We start from the raw sequence: 25,002 nt of genomic DNA on the forward strand, positions 1-25,002 counted from the left end.
GATTAATCTCCAATGAACCGTTCCACGGATGGATACGTACGAAAATCAGCGGGGTTGTGGTATGGAGGACAATCAACACCGATCGAAGACATGTGAGGCAACAGTGATTTAACTGGACCCCTGTATATACAATATCCAGCAGCGACCGTGTAAATAGCATCAAACATCTCCAAGAGCAACGCACTCGGCTGATGTATCGTGCATATTACTGTACGCCTTTCTATTTTAGCAAGACGCTTCAAAAGTGCGATACACTGGCTACACGATGACGAATCCAAACCTAAAAAAAACCAGAAAGGAGTGTTTAAATTATTGAGAAATTCTTTAGTTTCCTAGACAGAAGATAAGTATATGCGAATAATTGTTAAACGTTAAAGCTTTTCAGCGTACATGGAATTACTCTTGTCATTAGATGATGCCAGAAAAATATACATAGTAATTACGTGAATCATGATGATGCAGTTAAACACGAGTTAGTCACTGTTAGATAAGAATAAAACATTTTACATATAAGTTTGATTAATCCTTTAGTTATTGATGAAGGGGGCGTATGATTTTATTTTTATTTTTACATGATTTATATCTATTACTTCAAATATGATAAATAGGTAGGATAAGAAACAATATGATCTAATATGTATTAAAAATAAGAAAACAATTAATAAGGAAAATTAATTTAGTTATGTTAAATTATATCTTTGAATATTCAAACGTGTGATAACGTGTATAGAAATGAAATAAATAACAAAACGACATATACAAAGTCGACACGTAATCGTTCACGAAATTTGAATAGAATAATGGGGAGCGTGCATCGTGAACCATGACAAGACATTACGAAACATCTTCGAAGGCCTTGTATCGTTTTGCACGAGGCAAGTTTCGACGTATCCTTTTATTTAACTTCCAAGAGTTTCATTCATGCCACGTTAATTGATTATTTTAATTTAAACAGGCATTCCCATTTGGAGGAGCTATTTTTAAAATATTTTTAGGAGTTCTTTTTAAACATAATTTGCATATTTGTTCACATTTCGTCCACAGTGAAATTTTTATGCAATTATGTTTAATCACGTGTTAATGTAATAAAGCCAAATACGAAGGACGAAAGAAGAATTTCGTTTAAAATTTAAGACAACTTCCTTGATGTTTCATTGAATTCTCGTTACCTACACTTTTCTATGCCTCTAATTATTTTCATTTCTATCTTTTTATAAAGGATGTATGCGTGTTACGATAATTATAATAAGGTTCTTCCGCGTCGATCAATGGTATCTTTGTATCTGGATATGATAACTTCCGTTATTTCTTCCCTATCGGTGTTCTTTTTAACCTTGGTACAATCACAGCTCTCCCACAACCTAATTAAACCAATTAGCATAGGCAGTATACAATTATCTGCGAGGTAACAGACAAGAAACCAGTAGAATGTTGAAAAATAAAAAAATACATAATGTGAAACATTTTTACTAAAGAGAGACGGTTTAAAAATGAATCCTACTGTATCCATACAATGTCCTCCTTTCATCCTGACCGTATTCTGCACACCGTGATGCAACACACGAAATTTATTTGAATTTATCAAGCATTTTGAGCTGAACGCTGGTGGAGTTTCGTAATTACCGGTTGTTGGCTCGTCCAGGAATAATACTGAAGGATTACTTAAAAGTTCCAAAGCAATGTCTAGCCGTTTCTTCTGCCCACCGGATAGCTTTCCGCATAACGTGTCGTAGCAGTGGCTCAGGCCGAGAATTTCTAACAGTTCCAACACCTAATAATAGAAACGAATCGGTCACTGTGTGCCGCAATGTTTAAACGTTATGAATCTATCCCTCGATATCGCGTGATCGGATATTTAACATTAGATTGCCATTTACGATTTTATCAAAAAACTTAAATAATTTTTTTTAAAACATATGTTGGTTTTTAATAATTCCCTCCCCTCCTATTTTGACGGACCTATTTGTCCGGCAATCTAGTGTTAATGCCTTATAGAAACGTGTTAAACTATTGCTGCATTTCTTCTAATAACGATGACAAAGATGCTTCAAATTGCTACGAACTTGTGTGTGTTTATAAGCTGAACTGATCGTGTATCCCAGTTTCAAATGTGCTGCTAATGTCATGGCTTCTCCCACGGTGAGCCTAGTTCTCATTAACGCGTCTTGTTGTATGTAACACGACGTTCTTTTCCACCTTTCACTGTACGGTCCTCGAACTTTACCATTCACTAGAATCTCCCCTTGCACACCCTTCACTCTGAAACATTATCCAATTTCCATATTTTTAACATTCTCATTTTACTCAGAAACTAATAAATTGCATAAGTAATCATTGGACAATTCTTAGAACGTAGTCAATCTATGTGTACTGTAATAAATTCAGCTACAAGCCTATTTAAAGAGCACTGAATATCTGATTGAATCGTAACTACAGTCCATAATCAACGCTGTAAATGGTGCATAAACGAGTCTTCAATTATTCAAGAATAGTTTCTTTTTATTAAAAACATATAATATTTACTTCATAATGATTTCTTTATAAAACGCACCTGGTGCGTCTTGCATTAAATACTGTAGGACGCACATGGTGCGTCATCCTCTCTATCAGATTATAGGACGCATACGGTGCGTCGTCGGTTTTCAACTCTTCTCCGAATCATTTAAAAAGAATTAAAGAATGTTAAAGAGGTAATAGAAATATTCTGATTGATTGAATATTCTTCGAAAAATGTGATACAAGCATTTTACAAGAAAAAGTTTTTCATTATTCAAATATATTCGATTACAGTAGCGATCGATGTGTCATCAAGAAATACGTACTCCACGTCGATTTTCTCTGAGTAATTACAGATAATTTTTTCGAAGAACGTTCAAGAAATATAAAAAGAACGGTGGCTCGATTTACACGGAAACGAGTAGCCAAGAACAGTGTACGTGATTCTCATTGAAATTTCAATCTGAAACAAAATAAAATCCTGCTGGAGCTTACGGAATTACGTAAATTTAATTTCTAGGTAATTTCTTTAAAAAAAAACAAAAAAATGAAAAATAACAACAGTATTAAATTGTTGCATAAATGACCAATTTTTTTGGAACTTTATAAATTTTGATTAAAATTGATGACATATAAAGTATCGCAAAATAGTGCTTATGATATATCAAATTAAAGCTTGATATGCTTAAATGAATTTTTAATAATAATTTCTAGGGAAACAGGTTTAATGATGGAATAAAAAATACGACGTAGACGTAGATCAACATACACGTTCGGGCATGGAGGGCAGTAACTGGAAATAACAAGTCACGTTTACAGATAATTGAACGGTAAAATATACCCACGTGTAACCGGCCAAAACATTCAGCAAAGTTGATTTTCCGGCCCCGGAAGGGCCCATTATAGCGACCAGTTCGCCGGCTTTGAACTCTCCGCTCACACCGTGTAAAATTTCTTTGTAATCTGTAACAGAAAAAAAGAAAAAACCAATTTTCAAATATTTGTCAAAATAAAAATCTAATTTAAATTGTTACTGCCTGAAATTGCAGTAGATCGTAGTTTGTCAGAGGAACCTGGTTAAATTTGAAACGAGTCAGAATTGAAATACTGGTGAACAAACAAGAGAGAATTAACTTCAATGATCTGGCATCAAGATTGAACAAGTGGAACGATTTCAAGCAAGTGAAACTAAAGCGACCTTAACGAACTAAAACTGGGGATTTCAATGCACTTTGCCGTTCTGAAAGCAAACTAGGAGCGTCAAAGTTCTGTAATTTCTACGGTGAACACGAAGTTTCAATGATCGGTTAATTGATCTATTCTAAAAAGGCAATTTGATCATACAAAAAGTTATGTAACCGATAGAAAAATTATACTTTTCTTTTACTATTATCTAGGCAATTTATATTCCACGAAAAAAATGGATATTGTTATGTTTGATTAAAATAATATCTACGTGCGAATAAAATGCATTTAAAAATATTAACTAGATTTTTAATTATCAATGGTACATTTAGTAATCTATTCGGGATCGCAAAAAAATACGTAACATTTGCCATTAATCAAAGATAAGAGCGCTTGACATTTAAAAAAAAAACCACCTGTTCCGTGATAATGCTGGTCATTAGTATAACTGACGCGTATTAATCATCGATTACCATTGAAAAACGCTCGGTAAAATTATAATAAATGTTAAAGATACGTTTCGTATTGTGATTGCGACTGTGACAAGTACTTCTTTCTTTTTTGAACATTATGTTTCATGTAATATCTGATTGCAATTTATGCAATTAATTACGAGCTGAAAATTAATCGTACTGCATCGTATCGCGTCGCATCGCAAAAAGCCCTACCGACTGCTGTTGATCGGGTCGTGTCGGAAGGTGTCGGGTCACTTCGGGTCACGTCGCCTTACGTCGGGTTGCGCCGGATTGCGACGAATGCGAATTCTTACGCATGATTCAAAAATTTAAAGACGCTTTTATATTACGATACAGTCGTGTAAATCGACAAGATTAATGAAATAAAATTTATCGAATGCAATTTTATCGATAAATTCTGTTTAGATATTATAGTAAAGGTGGCAAACATCAGCGTAATATAAATTGTGAGAAAACAGAGCTCCGTTTCCAGTAACGAATACGCACAGTTGCAGTTGCATCGAATTACACAAGAATGATCGTCCGAGTTCCGGCATTATTTTTTGTCTTCCTTTCAGAAAGGTTTCATTTTATAAGTGCTACAATTTCAGAGAAATTTCAATAAAAAATTTGCCGTTATACAAAGAATTGATAACGTTCGCGAAATTTGATTTTTCTTCACCACAATTCTGCACTTTTATCGAACCAAAGTGGCATCGTAATTTCACCTCCCGGCATTGATAGTCTAAAAATATTTAATTTATGTCTCTGTAAAAGAAAAAAAGGTTTGCCGACCCCCTGATCTAGCCGATGCAACGCGTACCGAGAGACTTGTACCTACGTTCGTGGAGTATTCGTCATAAAATATGCGTGTGCTGTTGTCACGCACGAACGTCATGTCGTCACGTATTTATCGACCTCCAAACGGAAACGGAATAAAATTATTCCAAATGCGGGCGTACGTGTACAGTGGCGAAAACAGGATTCAGAAATTTATGCTCGCTAATCAAACAATTTTACGTAATTTCAAAAGAACAACTTAATATTTTTCAGAAATATTACAGATCTTCCCGGATCGATGAGAAACGTGTTACGACTTTCGACCGGAAGTCGGTTAACCTAAAACGCTATACGCTATGATTGTAATTATTATTAAACTCGCGGCGTCGAAATTATTATTAAATTAATAACATTATTTACAAGCTGATTGAATAAAAAAAAATTTAAGTTCCTTATTTTAAATTATCGTCGTCACGGTAATAATTATTCAAAATTTTCTTGTTTTCGCGGTATTTCCTGATATCAATCATCGACTACCATTATGGAAATGAACCGTTTGGTGGAATCTAAAATATTCTTGGATGTTTAGAAATCGTATCTAACGCCAGCCTAATCGAACACCCGTGATTTTTATCGTTTCTTCCATACGGAGCCAGTGGTCGCCGATGACGTATCTTTTCCTTTGCTGGCCCATGAATAATACAAGAATTTCCTCGAGAACGGATGCGACCCACTGAACTTCACGTACATACGTTTATCGTCGAACTGTCTTACGTGCAAGAAAACACGATAATCGCGATGTTCTTTAATAGGTAAAGAAAAAAAAAAAGAAAACGGAATAACCGATTGATTTGTGCTCGGTATCACGTGCACCGCAGTCGACGGCAAACGTCCGACCACGCGGTACCGCGTGCTCAGTCGCTGGCGTTCGAAGGTTGCGGCACACAACGACCGATCCGCTTCTTGGATCCGGTAACGAACGCGTTAAACATTATGTTTAACGATTCCTCTGACGGAATAATGATTTCTGGAAAAGTACAAGTTTACGGGGAAAAAATATCATTAAAAAAGACGGCAAGAAGTTTATAAACTTTACGTCGAGATTAAATTAATAAATCTGCAATCAATTAAACGAAGTATTACCCTGTAATCGACGTGAAGAAAAAAGCGTAATAAACGCGATAGTACAAAATAATGGGAGAAATTATGTTTCACGTATAATTATTTTTTTTTCTTTTTTATAAATTCAAGTACATCGTCGGTTCGGATCTTCCTTGAAATCTGAACGTAACAAATGCGAACGAGTTTCGATTCGATTATCTGGGATTTTTTACGCCAGTCGAAAGGTCGCGATACGATAGTTAATAAGCGAACTTGTTGTTTGTATAATACAAACCGAAGAGAAAAAAGAACAGCCAGATAGCCGGAACTGGAATGTTCGAAAGGAGTAAAGTACTCGCATATGTATATACAAATTACTCGAAAGATTTATACTAAAACGTAGGATTATTCGATGGATAGGAAACATTCTAGATGCACTAGTGTCAATACACATAACCTCTGACTTACTATTTTATACTTAAATATCTTAGACGATTTCAGGCGCTGTTTTTCTTCCTTTCAGTTTCCTTTGGATACAATTTTATTCATTCATTGTTAATAATTAATATTTAATACTTTATCGGTTATTTTTCAGTATACAACTTTTGTGTGTTGCATAAATTTGTTATGAATTTTTGTGCGTATCTCAATTATATTTATCAATTCAAAGTAGCAACAACACGTGGCAACAGAAAATTGTATATTGTACAAGGCTTCAATGCACACGGTTGATTTCGTATGCAGAAGTTCAATTGGTATCATAAATCATCGTCTTTGTTTTTTTCCTCCCTAGTTGTAACGCTATTTTTCCTTAACCACGACGTAATTTACATGGCAAAGTGGAAGAGCTTATGTATACATAAATGGCAGAATGAACCGTGTGTATCTCCTTTCACGTGCGCCGACCTTCCCAAGCGACTCATTTCTCGGAACACGTGCAGGAACGATCCTTTCTGCCAGCATCTAAGGGAAGAGAGCTCTTTTCAAAACGAACAACCACTTTCTCCGTTTCAAAACTTTCTTTGCTACTTGCTGGACCACTTCCATCGCTTTCTCTCGACGTCATCGGCAGGCATTTAATATAGTAAAAAAAAACTGTAGGAACATGCGCGCGCGTTTCGTATACTCTTGACCCCTACACTTTTATAGAGCACTGACCTATGACTAAGCGACCGTAACCTTTAAGAAAATGACACGGTCATTGGAAGAAAAGCTGCTTATTTCATCTTAAATTTGTTTGCGTATCCTAAAGTTTACCGTATAGTTGATCGCTTTCGAATCTAACCTATAAAAGTTACGAGTTTCCTTATCTTTGCTTGATCAATTTCAAAAGAGTTCAGTTATTCTGTGCTATAAACAGTACGAAAGATTATTAAAATTTGAAAAAAAAAAATCAATTTATTCTTATCATAGGAACTTTGCAGAGAATGATTATTTGGTAATGAGTGCAAGGACCGTGGTTAAAAAAAGCGATGTTTAACCCTGGAACAACGATAACAGATCTACGCTCGTTCTGTCCACATCTTAAATCGTGATTACGAGACTCTTCTCGGGATAAAATAAAGAAAATGTAACGAAATACGTACAGTTCGTTAACACTAGTACTGTTAACTTGCTCGAGTTCCGGTGGGGGGGGGGGGTCGGATTCCGCTTTCCGCGCAGCATCGTCACGGAGATTTCTAAGACCGTTGTTGGACCTACTTTCCCTCCTAACTTAACACTCTTTCGTGAAAAACTAACGACACTTTATACGAGAAATAGTATAATATATAAACAACGCACTATCTGCGATTATATTCTATTATATGTCACTTTTACGAAAGTAATTTCAACGCACCCCCGATCGCGTCTTCTACGCATTTACTCGCTCTATGCGCACGCGCACAATATGGGGCGCAATATGGCGCGCAATTTGAGCATCCATTCGAAGTATGCATTAATGACAATTTCGAAAATAAACTTACTCGGTCTGATGTTTCGAAGGCTCCATTCTCTGACCGTGTACCGTACATCGAAGAAGGCAAGATCCACCTCGGGTCTCTTTGGAAAAGAATGCTTCTCTTGAAAGAAATAATCATCTTTAGCGGCTATTGTCACACCGTGAACATCGTCGTGGCTGCTGTGATCGATTTGACAACAGCTGAGCGACGACCTGGACGGAGAACAATGAGGAGAAGTGGTCATCTTTCAAACGAATAATAACTACGAGTTTCTCCTTTAACGTTTCTTCGCGTGAAAACGGTGCTTTGGCTTTGCTAGCGATTCACGTTCTTAGTCGCATCTCTAGCACTAGCTAGGATTCTTCTGCTATCTCCTCGCTTGATTTATCCACGATTCCAATCTCCAGACGATTTATAATTCTCGCATAATTGCTCTGCGAGTCCCTCTGAAATAAAAAAAATAAAAAAATACTGAATAAATTGAACGCGTGTATTAGCTTGCTGAATATCAAATGACCAATTTCGAAACACTGAATGTCTGACAAGATTTCATGACAGAAAAGTGTCGCAAAATAGCACTTGTGGTATATCAAATTAAAGCTTAAAATTCACTGAAAATCACTGCGTAAACCGATCATTGATTTACTGCAATGATTAAATAAAATACAATTTAGAATGTACATATATTCAGACGAAGAGTTTAAGTTTACGAGGAATTATTTTATTTATTAGTTATGCAAAAAACTCGTGCCGGACCAATCAATATAACTTGAGAGTGAAATTTCTGGTTCCTGTTTCAAGGACATCATTTGCACCTTGCATCTTTCGTCAGACATTTCAACCGGTTTCGTTAACTATTACAACATAAATGATTCTTTCATTAGACAAATCCCAGCTCGGAAACGACTTTTATAAATTATGAACCGGTATCCCTCGGTTAATCGAAGCAATAATTAATTCCTTGACACTCTAAGGGTCATCATGCTAATTCCCATTACAAATTTAATTTTCCCATTTAGAATACTTTTTAAATTATACTTCGAACTTCAAATTCATGTGTTTACAATTCTTTTTTTTTTTTTTTAAATCACACTTTACCAGTGAAATTTTGAAAAAGACCACCGTTAATTTTCACCTTCTCTCCCTTTTCATAAAAAAAATATGATAATTGGATATTAGTTAATTTATTACATTTAAATTGCAATTAAAAATTATATAACTTAATACACATTCGAATTGAACATTCAATTTTCACGCAAAATGTTTCAAATGAAATCTCGTTGAATATGCAAATAACCGATGACATTATCTTTATCCAAGTGTCGATGTAAGTACTACGTAAACGTTTTATGGAAAGACCGGCATCGTCATCGAAATAAGTTTCATCGAGCGATTAGGAATAAACAGCGCTTTACTTCAATGCGCCTCGTAAAACGAGCAAAGGTCTTTGACGTGTAAAATCGACAAGTTATTTGTTTATTTGTTGTTATTATATCAAACGCAAATGATACAGAAAGATAATTTCAATGATTCATTGCAAACTCCGCGCCGGAGTTTGTCGTCGCTCTGTAATTACTGTCAACGATAATAATTAACACGTTAGCTGTATCAATATGTAGTCAGTCATTTGAATAGCTGATTTCCTGTATTCCTACAATTTTTTTTGCGATATCAAACATTTGAATTATTAATTAAAATTCACCTCGAAGACGAATTATAGCGAATTGGAATAATGTTTGGAAAGTAAGAGGAGGATTAAACGTCGAACTTTCGCCAATGTTGTTTTGGCAATAATGTCGATTAGGCAAGCGTACGAAATTCAATGGAAACGATTCGCAACGCGAAACTCTATCACGGTTCGTTAACAAAGAAGAAATATTATTATTCGCGGACTTCAATCGTTCGATTACTTTCGATAATTATAAGGTTGCATCTGTCGCTTCGTAAGGTTAAAGTACTAATTCGTATTAATAAACAATGGGTACAAGGAGGATATTGTATTCAACGAGATAAACCGGAGAAAAAAAAAGAAATCATATTCTTTTTCTGATTTTCTTTTTTTTTTTTTTTTTTTTTTTCTTTTCGATGAATAACTTTGAACCTCGATCGAGTCGAGTTGAAAATTACTAAGCAGTTCAATGCGTTTTATAATGAAACACGTACGAGATTAATAATGCGAAGGATTACTAATGCGAAAAATAGCTGATCGAAGTATTAAATGTTATCGAAAGATAGTGAAATTGAGTAAAAATTCTTCGTTTGATCAAATGAGAAATAATCGTGGAAATGCAATGATCTTGAACTGCAAGTGATCTGATTCATTCGGTATCCAATCACCCTGACCCCTCGTTTATCTGCAATTTTTTTTATCGTTCACCTAATCTCGAACGTTCCGTCCAGACAAATTATTTTCAAAGTTTCTCCTTGTGGCTTATCAATTCGTTCGTCAATAGTTCTGATCTTCGTACGTCGACGATAAGAGACGTTTAATACGCGGAACAATAATTGTTGGGAAAGGATCGATGTATCTATTTTTTCGAGGATATCATTTATGACGACGTTCGTGATTTCTTAACGGTGCTTGCAAAATCATGGTAGTATGTTATTTTGCGCAAGAATTGCTCCACGGATGAGGCACTTTCCATCTTCTTCCCTCGGCCGTATCGAAAAACACGGCCGTTTCACCTGTTTTCACCTGTACTTTTTCGAAAACAATTACAGGTATTCGCTTCGTTGAATAGATTAGTCAATAGAATGCCCTAGTTTATGCGAGAAAATTTGAATTACTATTTACTGGGAGTCTGATTCGATCACGACTAAATATTACAAGCAATCCAGAGTAACCGATATAAGTATACGAACACAATGACATTTTATTAGATTAAGATGTACGTTTCATAATTAATTACCTCAGTCGCGACTAGTGCTTGATTAAAAATACAAAAATGCTTACTAATAAAACAAGTTACTAATTAACAAGTAACTAATTAAATTATCATATGATTCGATTGTCAGCGAGAATTATTAAGACGTATTTGTCATCATTAATAACTATTTTTCTTTTTCATTCAAGAATTATTATAAACTATTTGAAATATTCAAACGTAGGTTGTTCCGTTAGGAAAATACAAGCAGTCTCATTAGATGGAAAATACTAATTATAAATGGTTAACCATGGTCAAGGTATATTAGTCATTAAATACCTGTCTATTTTATGCCTTTCTAACAGACCGATCAATTATAGATACAATTTATAGACGAATGAATATTTATATATATATAAAAAAAAAGGGAATCGCTTTCACTCTGTTTCCGGGGAAGAAAGCAAATCCTATCCCGCGTATTTTTAGAAAGTTTCGCGACGAACATTGCTCGTATTCGGGATATTCAATGTCGATGCACTGTTTTCTCTTTAAGGAAACAGTAATCAAATTAATAACAGATGATTAGATAATAATATACACCGCGCGGTAGTGACGACTCATGTATAGCGTGCTAATTAGCAGATATATGTTATACCTAACAATGAACTTGAAAATGAGAAAAAGAAATTAATAATGACGTAAAGTGGCAACTTGGAAGCATGAAATTTGCAATTCTAAAATGACGTACATTTAAAGAAAAAATAATGTTTCAACAAAGAGTTCGTTGTACAAAAGGAATTGTAAATACGAGTGAAAGGAATATTCGTGAAATCTTTTGGTAAACTTGTCGGCACGAGTGTTCAGATAACCGAAACGACGTTCAACAATAATTCACGTGTTGCAGTCACGAGATTATTCATTCCGTTATCCTCTGCTCGTAACGCATTACAAACATTCTTATTTAACGAGAGTATTTAACGAGAGTATTGTATTAACAACGAATTCATATTATGTGTTTATATTAATTTAATAAATGAAATGGTTACGCAATTTATCGGCGTCAAGGCGCAAGGTTGAACAAATACGAAGATATAATTCATATGTTTCTGACCTCCATATATTGCATTCTTTCATGAATGCTGAATATGAGAAATAAATGATTGTACTTTATTCTTCTTTAAGATCATCGAGTTTTCGCGCTAAAGCAAGCGTGGGTCACTACGCAATTTAAATTAATTCACTGTTCGATTAATCATATTAATTATGGTTAATAACTAAAATATGTCAATTCATTTATTCGTATCATTACATCTTCCCAGTTGCATACTGCGGATGCATAATTAAAAGACTATACATCTCCGGTAATAAAAAGTTTGAATACATTACGAAGAATAGTTATAGATCTCATTGTATGGAACTTCTTGACTTAACAGTGTCATCAATCAAATTGAAAGATTCAAGACCAAGAAAAACTACTGTTTCTTTTGAACAGAAAAAAAAAAAAAAAGTTAAACTAATTGTAAGATCGAAGGAACAGTATCTCTGTTTCCTCTTCTTTTTAGAACAAATGTATTAGTACACTCGTTTATTTATTACCTGCTGTTCAAAATGAGTCACACATGATATTTATCGAACAGTAAATTAATTATCAATACGATTTCCAATTTTTTTTTCATGGAAACAGTAGCTAAAATCCTAACATTCTACATACACGCGATAAAACGAAACAAAAGTAGAATCGTATTTTAAACGATTCTCCTCCTGTTACCGTTGATTAATAGACCAGAACGGAAACGAATTTCCTATGAAGACTTTGATCTCGTCAAACGGTATCCTTTCATTGTTTGTTTTTCTGAGAAACATATTTACGCATAATTACACTAAAACGATCGAAATCAATCGATTACGAAATAATTTCAAATGTAGAGTAATTCTCGTTCTAACCTCTAACGCTGCTAGACTAAACATTGACATTACTTATTAAGACCGTAACAATCTAAACAATTTTAAATAATTACTCAGTGCATTGTCAATAATTACTCTTCATCAACGTTTACGTTTCTGAAACATATACAGTGTGATTGTTTGCTACTTTAAGTTTCACGTATACCGAAACAAAATTTTAAATTCGTGAAATTCTGGTTATACGCGATCCGCGCATGCGCGTTCACGCATCTTGCCGCAGGGAAATTTCCATGATTTCTCTATAACCTTTTTCGTTAACTTTTACAATTTTACACATAAACAATTCAGCTCATGTTTTCTTAATAGGGCAAGAAATTTTACAAAATATTATAATGCATAAACATTCAATAAAATACAAATAAGTAATTTCATCTTAAGCGATATTAAACTTAATGCGCATGTTTCGCGCCAATTTTCATTTTCACATTTCCAATTCAAAATGCACGGAATATTATACTAATATAATTCCGAACATAAAAAACACTCATTTTGTTCCCTATGAAAAAACCTTTGCATACATGTAATTGATACGATGACTAATTCTAGGTGCGGTCAAGATCAATACTGAACCTAATATGAAATGAACTTGGGCAGAAATTAATAGCTGTGACGGTTTGCGATAACAGTGAATATTACTAGTTACTAGTTCATGATCAATGTAAAATACGTTCGCTAGATATGTAGTTAACACCGATCGATGCGATCAACTGCACTAATAGTATAAAATAATTCTATAAATAAAAGTCACAATCTATCGTGTCTTAACCTAAATTTAAAATTGAAGATCTAATACTACAATTGTATATAACTAGCGAAACTCGGTCTTGAAAATGTAACGTAATACATTTGTTGCCTTTTATTATACATACCTCACTTCTTGTGTCAGTGTTCATGAAACCTTTCGTGGAAAACACGTGTACCCGAGCGTACAATTGTTTTGTTTTCAACTTCGCACTTGTAAAGGTTAACGGAACGTATGATTTGAAATATAACGACGCACACGCCCTCGAATGAATCTACCAACAATTTATAGACCATTCCATAAATACATTTTTGTATAAATGTTGGTTAATATTTAATCTGATCAGTCACCCCTACAAACCAGATCTCTATTTCTTTTAATTTCAATTACTAAATCAGTTTGGAATGCTAAGAAATTTTATCAAAAAACACTTCAAGGTTTATATATAAAAAAGAAGTCAAGGGAAAAACGTCAAGGAGAGAAAACAGCCAGCGTCACTGTCAAACAAGGAGAAAACGGATTCTCTTGACAATTTGTTCCACTATCGATAGAAGAAACTTTACATGCGTACACGTGAATTTGTTATAATAATTTTAATATTTCACGTAAAAAATGTCATTAAATCATATCAATAGTCGATCATTCATACGGACAAGTTAATTTGTAAACGTATACAAAGTACGAACAGTAGTTGATAATTGCCTACCTTATAATTGCTATTATAATTGATAATTGCTACTGGAACAGTACGTCAAATGTTGTAAAGCAACCCTCAGCTGTAAATATCTGCGAGCAAATTAGATGACGTGATACTTGATGGCACCGTCTCAATGAAATAACCACCCACCCCAAATGTTCGCAGAAGACTGATTGTCTCGTTATGGCTAGTTACACCGTGCCGTCCTTCGTTCTGTCTCTCTCCCACTTTCGCTACTTACCCCTTGCGCATGCGCAGAATACAACCCGGCAATAAAAATCAATAAAAAACTCAAACATTCTATTTCAATTACATTATTCCAAGGATTTAGTATATCTGTTATAAGTGTAGATTATCTCTTTTACAATTCTCTCTTTCATGCTGTAACGTGCAATCTTTTCTTTTGTTTTTTTAATTTTATATCACTGCGCGCCTTAACACAGTTCTATTAGCGCCATCTAACAAAAAACGGAGGAACATTTTTATAAAATTACCGACCCATAAAAGCAGTACCGTCTTCGCCACTCAGATATAGGGAGCGGTACTGTACATGTTTCAAATTTAGCGCCATACAAATATATAAAATTAAAGCTGTGCATGTCGTTGAGTTTAGTAAATTTAAGGTTATATATTGTATTTTTGTGAAAATGAAAAATATAAATTATTATTTAAACATCTTATAGTTTTAATCACATTTTTGAGAAGCATCTGTTGTACGGATGCTTGCGTCGTTTATGTAATTATGTGACAATGATAGATAATAAATTTACGTCGAGAAATAGGGTTAGATTATTTTGGAATTCCTGCAACATTGTGTTCTTTTTAAATAACAAGAGAAAATAACAAATAATCACGAAAAATGAGCAAACTGTGGAATTATCTAATATTTCAAGGATGGATATCGTATTTAATGGCAGCTGGTTTGTTAGTTTTTACAAGTGGTTTTCTACTGAATCGTATTTCTAGACCGGAACGTGCCGAATGCAAATATTGTACAGATTCTGACTGCAACATTGAACAACTTCTTCAAGATCCACAAGTTGCAGGGACTATTTGTGTTGAGAGAAAAACACGCGTTGTTTTGCTAGTTGTTGATGCTTTAAAATATGATTTTGCATATTGGTACAATGACAATAGTTCTACCTCATCGTACTATCGCAATAAATTGCCAATAATACATGAACTATTGGAAAATCAACCAATGAATTCACGTTTATATAAATTCATAGCAGACCCTCCAACAACAACCATGCAAAGATTAAAGGGTCTTACCACAGGATCTCTACCTACATTCATAGATATTGGATCTAATTTTGCTTCTGAAAGTATCGATGAAGATAACATTGTCGACCAGAATACTGCCAGGGGTATTATTTTCATGGGTGATGATACTTGGACTAATTTATTCCCTGGTAAATTCAAACGCCAGTTTCCATCACCTTCTTTTAATGTTTGGGATCTGGACACTGTTGATAAAGATGTTAGATATCGTATATTCTTTGAAATGAAGAAGAAAGATTGGTCTCTTCTTATAGCACATGTTCTTGGCATTGATCATTGTGGACATAAACATGGAACTAATCATCCTGAGATGGCTAGAAAATTAAATGATACAAATACTCTTATAAAAGAGATCATTGAATCTTTAGAAGAAGATACAGTACTTTTTGTAGTTGGTGATCATGGAATGACAGAGACAGGTGATCATGGTGGAGATAGCATTAATGAAATAGAAGCTGCTATGTTTGTTTATTCTATGATTCCTCTGGTACAATATAAAGCAGCGCACAGTACTGTTAATCAAGTTGATCTTGTTCCTACATTGGCATCAGTTCTTGGAACTCCCATACCTTTCTCTAACTTGGGATCTGTCATAATTAATTCATTGCCAAGTTCAGCAAAAAATAAAAGATCAGAAGATGATCTATGGTATTCATTGCATTCAACATGGAGAAATATTGTACAAACAAAAAAGTATATTGATGTTTATTCTACGGACAGTTATCTGTTTTCTAATGATCAGCTTCAAAGTTTAGAAAATATGTACAATCATCTGTTTGAACAGATAAAGCATGTAAATACTGTTGAGGAATTTGAATCCTTTGTTATGAATAGCAGAAACTACTTCAAACTACTAAAGAATACATGTTCCGAAGTTTGGATTCAGTTTGATTCCAGCTTAATGTCCAAAGGCCTACTTCTAATGTTTTGTGCTTTGTTTTTCTTTTACTTATTTATTACAGGCATTCCGGAAAGCCGTATGTCTAAGATATTTCAATCATCATTTTTACAATGTTCTATATTGATAAATTTAATTACCGCACTAGGAATCATATTTCTGTTTTTATTTAATGTATTAGAGGAATTGAAAACCACATTATTATCTGCTACCGGTGCAGTGTCTGTAGTATTACTGGTATTCTTAATTGCTAAAAATTGGGATGTAATTTCAATGAGTTGGTACGATTACCGAAAGATAAAGAAATTGATTTATATTAGCAGAGTAATACTTCTTTTAACGGTATGCATTCTTTTTTCTAACAGTTACATTGTCGAGGAAGATAATGTACTATCTTTTTTACTTGTTACACTTTTCTGGCTTCTTGTATTCAATTTGAAAAAAGAAAATACCAATGAAGGTATAGAAAGGAAAACAAAGCCATTTTTTAAATCACAAACAAAGTCAAATTTAAAAACAGTTGTAATTGTTATTGGTTTAATAGCAAGCATCTCTATACGGCTATCTTACTATTTTTGGCGTTGCCGAGAAGAACAGCAAACCCGTGTATGTTCTCTATTTGTAATTGGCAAAATGGGTTCTATAATATCGAATAATTTAGAACGCGTTTTGCTTGCCATTGCCTTAATCGTACTGGCATTGTATATTACAATAATAAGACTATGGTTACAAAATTGTGGAAATCTTTCTGGTTTTTCTCCCAGTGTTCTGGTAGGACAGTACTGTCCTGTTGTAATCGGTGTTTGTATGGGTTGTTATTGGGTTCTTCAACGACTTCCTAAATTTATCAAAATAAAATTTGCATTGTCTTGGCAAATAAGCACATTGCCTAATATCGTGTATGCGCTCTGTCTGTTTGCAATCTTTATTCTGTACTATCGTCCACTGAGTATATTTCTATTGCCAAAACGAAAAGAATCAATCAACGTGTACCAAGATGAAAATATAGTTCCAAGATTGTTTGAGAAGATAAAGGAATCAATTTATCGGAAAAATATAGATGTAGACGAAACACCAGTTATTTATGGCCTGGGAACTGCCTACAGTGCTACATTTGTCTCGTTAAGCGTATTTCTTATGCTATTGTATTCTCTTCTATTAGGAGATATACTATCACCAAGTACTTTTTTAATGTTCATATCTTGCGCCTCTGTTTTGGGCTTGTCTGCTATAGAAAGATACAAGAATGCTAATAGTATATGTAAGTATTTTCAGTAATTAATAAATAAGTTAAATAATGTTTCATATTTTTAATATAATTCTATTGAAAACAGCTGAACTGGTAGAAGTGCCCACTCCCACGTTATTGTGCTGGTTCTTAATAGCAGAATATTTCTTTTATGGAACTGGACATCAGTCAACTTTTCCTACTATTCATTGGGATGCTGCATTCATTGGGACAGGTGGACATTTTTATGGAAACTTACTATCAGCGATCTTAATAGGTATGCCTTATCTTTTTTTTTTATTAATTTAAAATGTTTGTTTTATTAGCAAGTATTAATCATTTACAGGAATAAATACTTTCGGATCGCATATTATACTGGGTGCAACATTACCATTACTAGTGATTGTACCGTTTACTTTTTATCTTGTATTTCCAAAACTAGCCAAGGTCAAGTTTGTTGAAGACGACATGAAGAGAGGAGAGTTACTTTTGTTCGAGCAAGATTCTATATTTCATGCTGCAATTTTTTCGGTTGCAGGGAAATACATATTGCTTTATGGAATTAGAGTAAGTGATCTTTTATTATTTCTGATGGCTTAGATTTATTGCCGGTTCAAAGTAGTTGAATCAGAAACAATGCTTCGTGTTTAATTATTAACTTAATTAGTATAACTTCATATACATTATAGACGTTCGGCAGTATGCTTGCCGCAACGATTCACTGTCGGCATTTAATGGTTTGGAAAATCTTCGCGCCAAAATTAATATTCGAGGGTTTGGGACTGTTAGTTACGTTGAGCAGTGTACTGGCGTCCTTTTACATGGTGTTCAGAATCGATCAACAAATGGAACATCTTATATCTAGAGTGGCCAAAGGCAGATGATAGTAGTCCAGTTTGTATGGTGTGCGATACAATCAGTACAGTAAAGTATGAAAATTTTGGGAAATAAGAAAACGTGCAATGACTTGTTATTCATAATATTAGTATTGAAAATTTTTTATTAAAATAAATAGACGTGTAACGTCAACACTTACCGGTACTGCCAGTTTCCAGCATTTTATATAACTTTATAATAAGAGGCAGCTAAATATAATTAAGTACAAATATTTCAACTTAAACTTTAACGCGTAAGAGTGAAAGATTTTTCCTTCGTGATCAAGTCGTATTGATAGCTTCTGTTGCTTCCTAACACACTAACGCTACCCTGCGTGCAATGCATTGCTGATTAGAGAAACAAAGCAACGCACTTGATGCAGGATTGCGTCCATGTGCGCTGATGATACCTTGACTGATGTACACGTTAATTTTACTGTTCGAAATCTCTGATATTGTTACATCGAATGAATGTACGACGATTCCGCCGTATACGTTTCATTTGCTGCATTTAATGAAATTATATGTATTATTATAAATCTAATAGAAAATCTAATAAAACGACGTATATCTTCTAGGTATCTGTTCTTGCATATTTTAAAATAGTAGATTCTCAAAGTGTGCCTTTTGTTGACACCATGTATGTTGCAAAACTCACTTTATTGAAAATATTATTAAGTGTACACGTGACATATAGTATACGAAAAATAGTCAGTTTAAAGATAGAAGTTTGTAATTACAATTGATGGGAAATATTCCTGCTGGATCAATAGCCTAATGATGATTGTGATGCCTGTGCCCATGATAGTTATTTTTCAGATATTCCATCCAGTTGACCCATTGATTGGTGTCGTCGTAATTATTGTCATCCTGCAACAGACGAGCATGTGCACGATATTCACAGTACACAAAATTCACGTACCTAGTTTTTGTAATTATTATTTTGAAAGCCTGGCACTAGCATATTAGGCAATGCAGGCATTTGTATCTGGAAACAGATGAAGCTCTCACGTTTCTTAATCTAATTCATGCTAGAGAATTTTTACAAACTTTGATTCATCGTTTTTCTTATTCTTTTATTTAGATACTTACGAATAATTTAATTCCTCCGCCTTGATGACCAGGAACCGATCCACCTCCTGCTTGCACAGACTCTATAGCACCAGGTGGTAAACTTTGATATCCTTGATGCATTTGCATTTTCACCGAACGTGCCTGTTGCTTTTGATCAGAGTTAGCATTTTTACTTATCAAAGATTCGGTATCGCTATCAACTTGTCGTTTTATGTTAGCTCCATCTTCAGGATAAGACACCCAGAATGATGACGGGCCCTTTGGCAATGATCTAGCCATTTTTGAATCAAATTGACTGAAACTTGGATTATAAGCCATAGGCATTCCGTAATCAAGTGCGTCCAATCTTTGTTTAATAGCATCCAAAAGACTCATATTAACAGGCGTGGTAAAATCATTCAACATAGACGGATAGGTTCCTGATCCTTGAGGTGCAACAGAACTCATTTTTGCTTTTACTATATTCTGTATTGCTAAAGTAATGTTCTTTTGCAGATCCGTTAACATATCAAATACTTGACTTAGGATAGCCATCTTCTGTTGAAAGGGAACCATCCCATTTGGAACAGGTTTCATACCTGGCCAGAATGATTTAAAAGGCTTTTTTGACGACATCGGCGATGCAGCCGATGCAGCTTTTTCATAGCTGATCAAATCGTTCATTGTTGTTACCATGTTACTCTTCAGGTCACCCAGTTCGGCTAGAATAGTGTCAACAATTGTATCTTTAGCTGCGTTGATCGATGATAGATCTTCAGCGGATCTAGCAATCTTTGATTGTACGACGTCTTCGTCAAACGTGGCTGATCTTGTGAAGTCATTTTTAAATGCACTTTCGTCTTCGCTCGATGCCGCGGTTTTGTTGATCTTCAAAGTCTCAAATAATTTATCCATGAATTGTTCCACCTTATCATTATATTCAGTTGGAGTTGGAATTATTGACGTTGGAAACCAAAAATCCGGTGGAACGATGGTACTTTTTTCTGTAGAAGTTGCGGTTACCGTATCTGCTGGTGACGGAGTGGTACTAGTAGCAAGATTTTTAAACAGTGTATCCAAGAACGCAGACTTTTTTGCCATAAACATCGATGGATCAACCACGGGTCCGAAAGGTCCAAACATTCCTGGTAAATATTGTTTTGGTGCTGTTCCACCTCCCATTTTTTTAAGCAATACATTAACTTCATCTTCTGGTTCTTCAGAAATTGGAGCAAGAGTTGGATAAGGTGGCGGAGGTCCCAAATTCTTTGTTTCTGGCATGCCGGCATCCATAATTGATCGGAGTTTCGCTACAGGAGACTCGTCTATGCTTCTCCTTTTACGGGAGAATTCATTTTCCATACTGTAATCAGGTATAGTATTCAAGCCTGAATATTTAGACATTGGTCCAAATTTAGAACTCATAGGACCAAAAGGTTTAGCGCTGTAGGGTCCAAAAATTCCACGTTTGTATGGTCCATTGCCCTCATCTGCGCTGTTTTTGCTCATAGCATTGAACATTTGTGTCGCATCAGCAGCACTGTATAAAGATGGTCCACTAGCACCATATGGCATGTATGGTTTAAAGCCTGCAGGATATGCTGGTCCTAAACCTCCAAATAAATTGCTCAATAGGTCAGTCTTTTTCGAAATCATCATTTTAGGATCAACAAATTTTGGAAAGAATGGAGACTTTGACATGTAAGGCACTGTTATAGTGTCCATTCCCATTGGTGGTCCAATGGCTCTTGAATAAACTAAAAATATGTTTTATATATTAGAACATGTATTACATGGATATACGTATATAGAAAATTAAATATTTTATATTACCAGATTTTGAAGCACTGCTTGTCCATGGTGTCTTAGTTGGAATTTTAACAGCTGCACCAGCTATTAAAACTGTTAAATAAGAGAAAAGTAATAGATCCTTTAGCAGAAACATCTTGCATCAAGTTATTGAACTATGTTCTGTCGTTGCTTTTATAGCAGTGGTCAGATGATAATATATGCAAAGCTTTTAAGACTATTAATATAAGACTAATACTCTCATTAAAATAATCCATTGTAACAGAAAGTGCACTTGTGTTTTATAATTAGCCAGTATAATTCCTTTATACCAGTTGGGAAAGCAATTTCCTTCTCATTTGTATTGCTTTACTTTAACATATATTACAGTTGTTTAATTTAATATTTTTTACCAGAACTATACATAAATTTGCCCTATATTTTTATAATTTAAGATAACATAATATTATCTCTTACCTAATGTAAAATCAAAATGGGTTTTGCAGTTCAGTTTGTAACTCCGATCTCAATCGACTTGCAAACGAACTTGCCAGAAACGCGTTATTCGATTGTCGACAATAATATATTGAAGCAGCTGTTTTCATTATTTGATAATTACCAATTAATTGTATTTACGAATTTTGTTACATTAGAAAAACTGTCATTTTATAAAAAGACGTTTATGTCGAGATGGAAATAAAGAATTCCACCGATAGTAAGTAGCAATGGAATTTAAAATACTGTGTTTAAAATTATAATACACCTTTCACGTTTAATCTCGTAATGAAAATATTTCACATCAGTTTCACTTGAACCTTTTTTTCACTGAAATTATATAATTTATCAAATTGTTATATTAATTTTACATGTACAGAAAGGAAAACTTATTAATACTTGAAATTAACTTCTTATTTTAGTGATTGAAGAAAATGGGAATACCACAGTAAATGTTGCTTCAACGTTTGAAAATTACCCATTTTCATGGATTGCTTTGCAGCAAAATTCAAAGTACAAAAATGTTATTAATGCAATAAATCAACTACTAAGTATGTACCATCCTGATGATGGTATAAATGCATATGAGCATGTACTGAAAACATTACTTGTTTTGTCTGAAAATTTTGACAGTAATATGCAAGAGTACATCATTTCTATCATACCACTGCCAAAAGGTGCTTCAGATATTGCGATAAAAGACATAATTTGTAAAACTATTGACCTAATTAAATCAGCTAATAATATGGCTGCGTATCAAAAGTATGTTCAAGTATTTTCTATGTCTCTATAACATGTTAATGAGTATACCCTTGCTTTTTTAAATTAGTTCTGTTCCTGAAAATAAATTTAACACAGAAGGTTTGGATGAAAAATCAAAGATGCATCTGAATCAGAATATTTTGGTTAATACATCTTCTCAAAATTTTGAAGTAAATAAGAATGTAAAAATTAATTTCATGTATATTTGAGGATTCTTATAACTTAGTTTTGATATATCAATTATTTTTCCTCAAACAGTTTATATCGTCAGTACCTGAAGTATTTCGAGGTTTCCCTCCTAATGAAATTTCTATGATTCATAGTCATGTAAAAAATGTGAATTATGTGTATAATACATTAGATAATAACATCCCACACATAGAAGCTTGTATTAATATTAAACAAAACTTTTTATCAAATGTTAACGAAGAAGAGGAATCATTAAAGCTTCAGTCAAAATTAGAATGGCTTCAGACTCCACATTTTCAGTTATCAATTGATAAATTTAATAACTATAATCATTGCAATATAGCTAATGTACCTCGTACATTATACCAGGTTTGTAAAAATTATTTACTTATCATTGAAATGTAAATAATGGTTTTGATATTTTTTAAGTAAAACTAAAATTAACATTATAGGATGATACATATTTTAAAAGAAAATTCTATAAAAATGGAGTTATTTTAAATAAGCAGGATAAAAATGGAATTTCAAATTTAAGAGGAACACATAATAGTAAATACTCCTTAAAATCAGAAATGAATTGCAAAGCAGTATACAATGAAGATATAAATCAAGATTTAAAAAAGAATAAAATTATAAATGAGGAGATGTACAAACATTATGTACAAGAGTTGAGAAATGAACAAGTAATTCAACAAGATATATATAAAATGGATGTTGTATGTTATGATGAGAAAGAAAAAGATACAGTAATGAATTCAAAGGTGACAATTAAATTTATACATGAAAACAATTATTTTAGTATCCTATATTTGTTGTAAACGATAACATTTCAGACGCTAGAAGAAAATAATTTTATAACGAATAACTTTGTAGCACATAGAAAACTTAAAAAAAGTTTATACAGTTTTCTAAAACGTGCAGAACAGGAAATTTTAATTGGTAATACAATTAGTTTTACGAATACGTGTTTATTTAATGATTATAAATATTACAAATATTTCTTTTTCTAATGTACTTAGAAGTTCCAATATTCCCTCAAATCAAATCTGTGCATATAGCCCCTCCCACATCCAAATGTTGGGATTCTGTAACTGAGAAAAATCTGGAAAATAAGAATGAATTAGATTTTTTATTAAATACTAAGAAATATGTAAATGTATCAGAGAATATAAACAAATATACTGAAAAGAAGCCATTAAGATCAATGAATATTTATCCAAAATCAGCACAACTGCAAGTGCTTCATAGAAATTTGAACACAGTAATTGGTAAAACCCAAGCAATAGAATGTGAAAAAAAGGATAATATAGAACATTTACAGTACAAGTATTATTGAAACTATCTTACAGATTTAATATTTTTAATGACCTATAATATACTTAATAAAACTATTTATATTCAGATATACAGTGAAGCAAACAAAGCAAAATAATTGTAACACCTTACAACAATCTGCATCTATTACAAAGTTGGCTACATTCAAAAAACAATATTATGATACATTACTCAATATTCAGAAAGCTAAAGGTTTATTGCAATTATTGTAACTAATGTTTTAAATAACCTTAACAAGGGCATGTATATATCTATGTACATTATTTCATAGTGGCAGTGGCAAATTCCATGGCATTGTCATCCGTGGAAACTTCTACCAAATATGATCCGTGTTATTCTGCTCATTTGTATCAACAACAGTTGTTGCAAAAACATGAACAATTAACTGTAAACCCACAATTTGCAGTGCATTCTGTGACACAATCAGGACTATCAAATATGTATAATACTCCGTACACTTGGGTACAATATGATTGGAGACATCCAAAAGCAAAACAATTAAGATTTTCACAAGAGGTGAGATACAATTGAATATTACAAATTACCTGAATATATAAATGTTACAAAGTATTTATTTAATCTTACTTTTTCTTCTTTTAGTTTCCACTTCAGCTTTCAAGAAACAGAGAGTAAGTTTCCTAGTCATTGCTTTTAACACAATATACATTCTACTTTTTGTTCTTTTTTTTTAATTCTTACGTCAGAAGGAATTCTGTATTGCATTATGTAAAAACAGTGGATATTCAGTGTTTCACACAAGATAAAAATAAGGAAATGAAGCAAATAGTACAACGTAAAAAATTAGAGGATATAGTTAGAAAATTGAAAGAGACAGGAAACAGTAACATAAACAATTAGTTCTTTAAGCTTAAG

The 25,002-nt window shown here is 33.5% G+C and overlaps 4 protein-coding genes across 8 annotated transcripts in view; 2 read left to right on the forward strand and 2 right to left on the reverse strand.

The window, feature by feature from the left end:
* Nucleotides 1-14,412, reverse strand: part of LOC117604318 (ATP-binding cassette subfamily G member 4) — a 19,192-nt gene extending 4,780 nt beyond the window's left edge. The window contains exons 1-7 of one of the 4 annotated variants that reach the window (XM_034324269.2): nt 14,235-14,411; nt 13,656-13,802; nt 7,982-8,403; nt 3,342-3,459; nt 2,064-2,259; nt 1,624-1,771; nt 41-280 (exon numbers count right to left, since the gene is read on the reverse strand). In XM_034324269.2, the coding sequence (XP_034180160.2) occupies nt 41-280; nt 1,624-1,771; nt 2,064-2,259; nt 3,342-3,459; nt 7,982-8,201 (922 nt within the window). In that variant the 5' untranslated portion in view covers nt 8,202-8,403; nt 13,656-13,802; nt 14,235-14,411. Of the gene's footprint in view, nt 1-40; nt 281-1,623; nt 1,772-2,063; nt 2,260-3,341; nt 3,460-7,603; nt 7,859-7,981; nt 8,404-13,655; nt 13,803-14,234 lie in introns of those variants that run through there. The other 3 variants (XM_034324260.2, XM_034324283.2, XM_076690169.1) reach the window with 3 other exon arrangements.
* Nucleotides 14,413-14,803: 391 nt separating this feature from the next.
* On the forward strand, nt 14,804-20,631 carry PIG-O (phosphatidylinositol glycan anchor biosynthesis class O). Its single transcript, XM_034335574.2, has 4 exons — nt 14,804-17,665; nt 17,739-17,909; nt 17,979-18,199; nt 18,322-20,631. The coding sequence occupies exons 1-4, from the start codon at nt 15,085-15,087 to the stop codon at nt 18,514-18,516; spliced, it is 3,168 nt and encodes a 1,055-aa protein (XP_034191465.1). The 5' UTR covers nt 14,804-15,084; the 3' UTR covers nt 18,517-20,631.
* On the reverse strand, nt 19,149-21,553 carry LOC117609349 (uncharacterized). 2 transcript variants are annotated; one of them, XM_034335594.2, is made up of 4 exons: nt 21,394-21,553; nt 19,600-21,317; nt 19,430-19,495; nt 19,149-19,377 (listed from the first exon to the last, which is right to left on the reverse strand). In XM_034335594.2, exons 1-3 carry the CDS (start codon nt 21,503-21,505, stop codon nt 19,430-19,432), a joined length of 1,896 nt encoding a protein of 631 aa, XP_034191485.1. In that variant the 5' UTR covers nt 21,506-21,553; the 3' UTR covers nt 19,149-19,377. The 2 variants fall into 2 exon arrangements, with proteins under 2 accessions (XP_034191485.1, XP_034191477.1); XM_034335586.2 differs by lacking the exon at nt 19,430-19,495.
* Nucleotides 21,554-21,704: 151 nt separating this feature from the next.
* On the forward strand, nt 21,705-24,868 carry LOC117609360 (uncharacterized). The gene is made up of 10 exons (XM_034335608.2): nt 21,705-22,063; nt 22,266-22,605; nt 22,673-22,775; nt 22,864-23,163; nt 23,247-23,555; nt 23,628-23,733; nt 23,814-24,120; nt 24,197-24,321; nt 24,401-24,645; nt 24,730-24,868. Exons 1-10 carry the CDS (start codon nt 22,039-22,041, stop codon nt 24,760-24,762), a joined length of 1,893 nt encoding a protein of 630 aa, XP_034191499.1. The 5' UTR covers nt 21,705-22,038; the 3' UTR covers nt 24,763-24,868.
* Nucleotides 24,869-25,002: the final 134 nt, after the last annotated feature.

The sequence above is a fragment of the Osmia lignaria genome, chromosome 9 (assembly GCF_051020975.1).
Source record: "Osmia lignaria lignaria isolate PbOS001 chromosome 9, iyOsmLign1, whole genome shotgun sequence".
NCBI classification, from domain to species: Eukaryota; Metazoa; Arthropoda; class Insecta; order Hymenoptera; family Megachilidae; genus Osmia; species Osmia lignaria.

What these genes read in the sequence shown, in the direction of transcription:
- PIG-O (XM_034335574.2), top strand. Translation starts at nt 15,085, where the DNA reads ATGAGCAAACTGTGGAATTATCTAATATTTCAAGGATGGATATCGTAT. An exon ending in ACTATCAGCGATCTTAATAG is followed by an intron (nt 17,910 to 17,978) that starts GTATGCCTTATC and finishes AATCATTTACAG; the next exon opens with GAATAAATACTTTCGGATCG. An exon ending in TATTGCTTTATGGAATTAGA is followed by an intron (nt 18,200 to 18,321) that starts GTAAGTGATCTT and finishes TATACATTATAG; the next exon opens with ACGTTCGGCAGTATGCTTGC.
- LOC117609349 (XM_034335586.2), bottom strand. Translation starts at nt 21,505, where the DNA reads ATGTTTCTGCTAAAGGATCTATTACTTTTCTCTTATTTAACAGTTTTA. An exon ending in AAGCAGTGCTTCAAAATCTG is followed by an intron (nt 21,318 to 21,393) that starts GTAATATAAAAT and finishes ACATATTTTTAG; the next exon opens with TTTATTCAAGAGCCATTGGA. An exon ending in GCGGAGGAATTAAATTATTC is followed by an intron (nt 19,378 to 19,599) that starts GTAAGTATCTAA and finishes CGTCTGTTGCAG; the next exon opens with GATGACAATAATTACGACGA.
- LOC117609360 (XM_034335608.2), top strand. Translation starts at nt 22,039, where the DNA reads ATGGAAATAAAGAATTCCACCGATA. An exon ending in AGAACAGGAAATTTTAATTG is followed by an intron (nt 23,734 to 23,813) that starts GTAATACAATTA and finishes TAATGTACTTAG; the next exon opens with AAGTTCCAATATTCCCTCAA. An exon ending in ATAGAACATTTACAGTACAA is followed by an intron (nt 24,121 to 24,196) that starts GTATTATTGAAA and finishes ATTTATATTCAG; the next exon opens with ATATACAGTGAAGCAAACAA.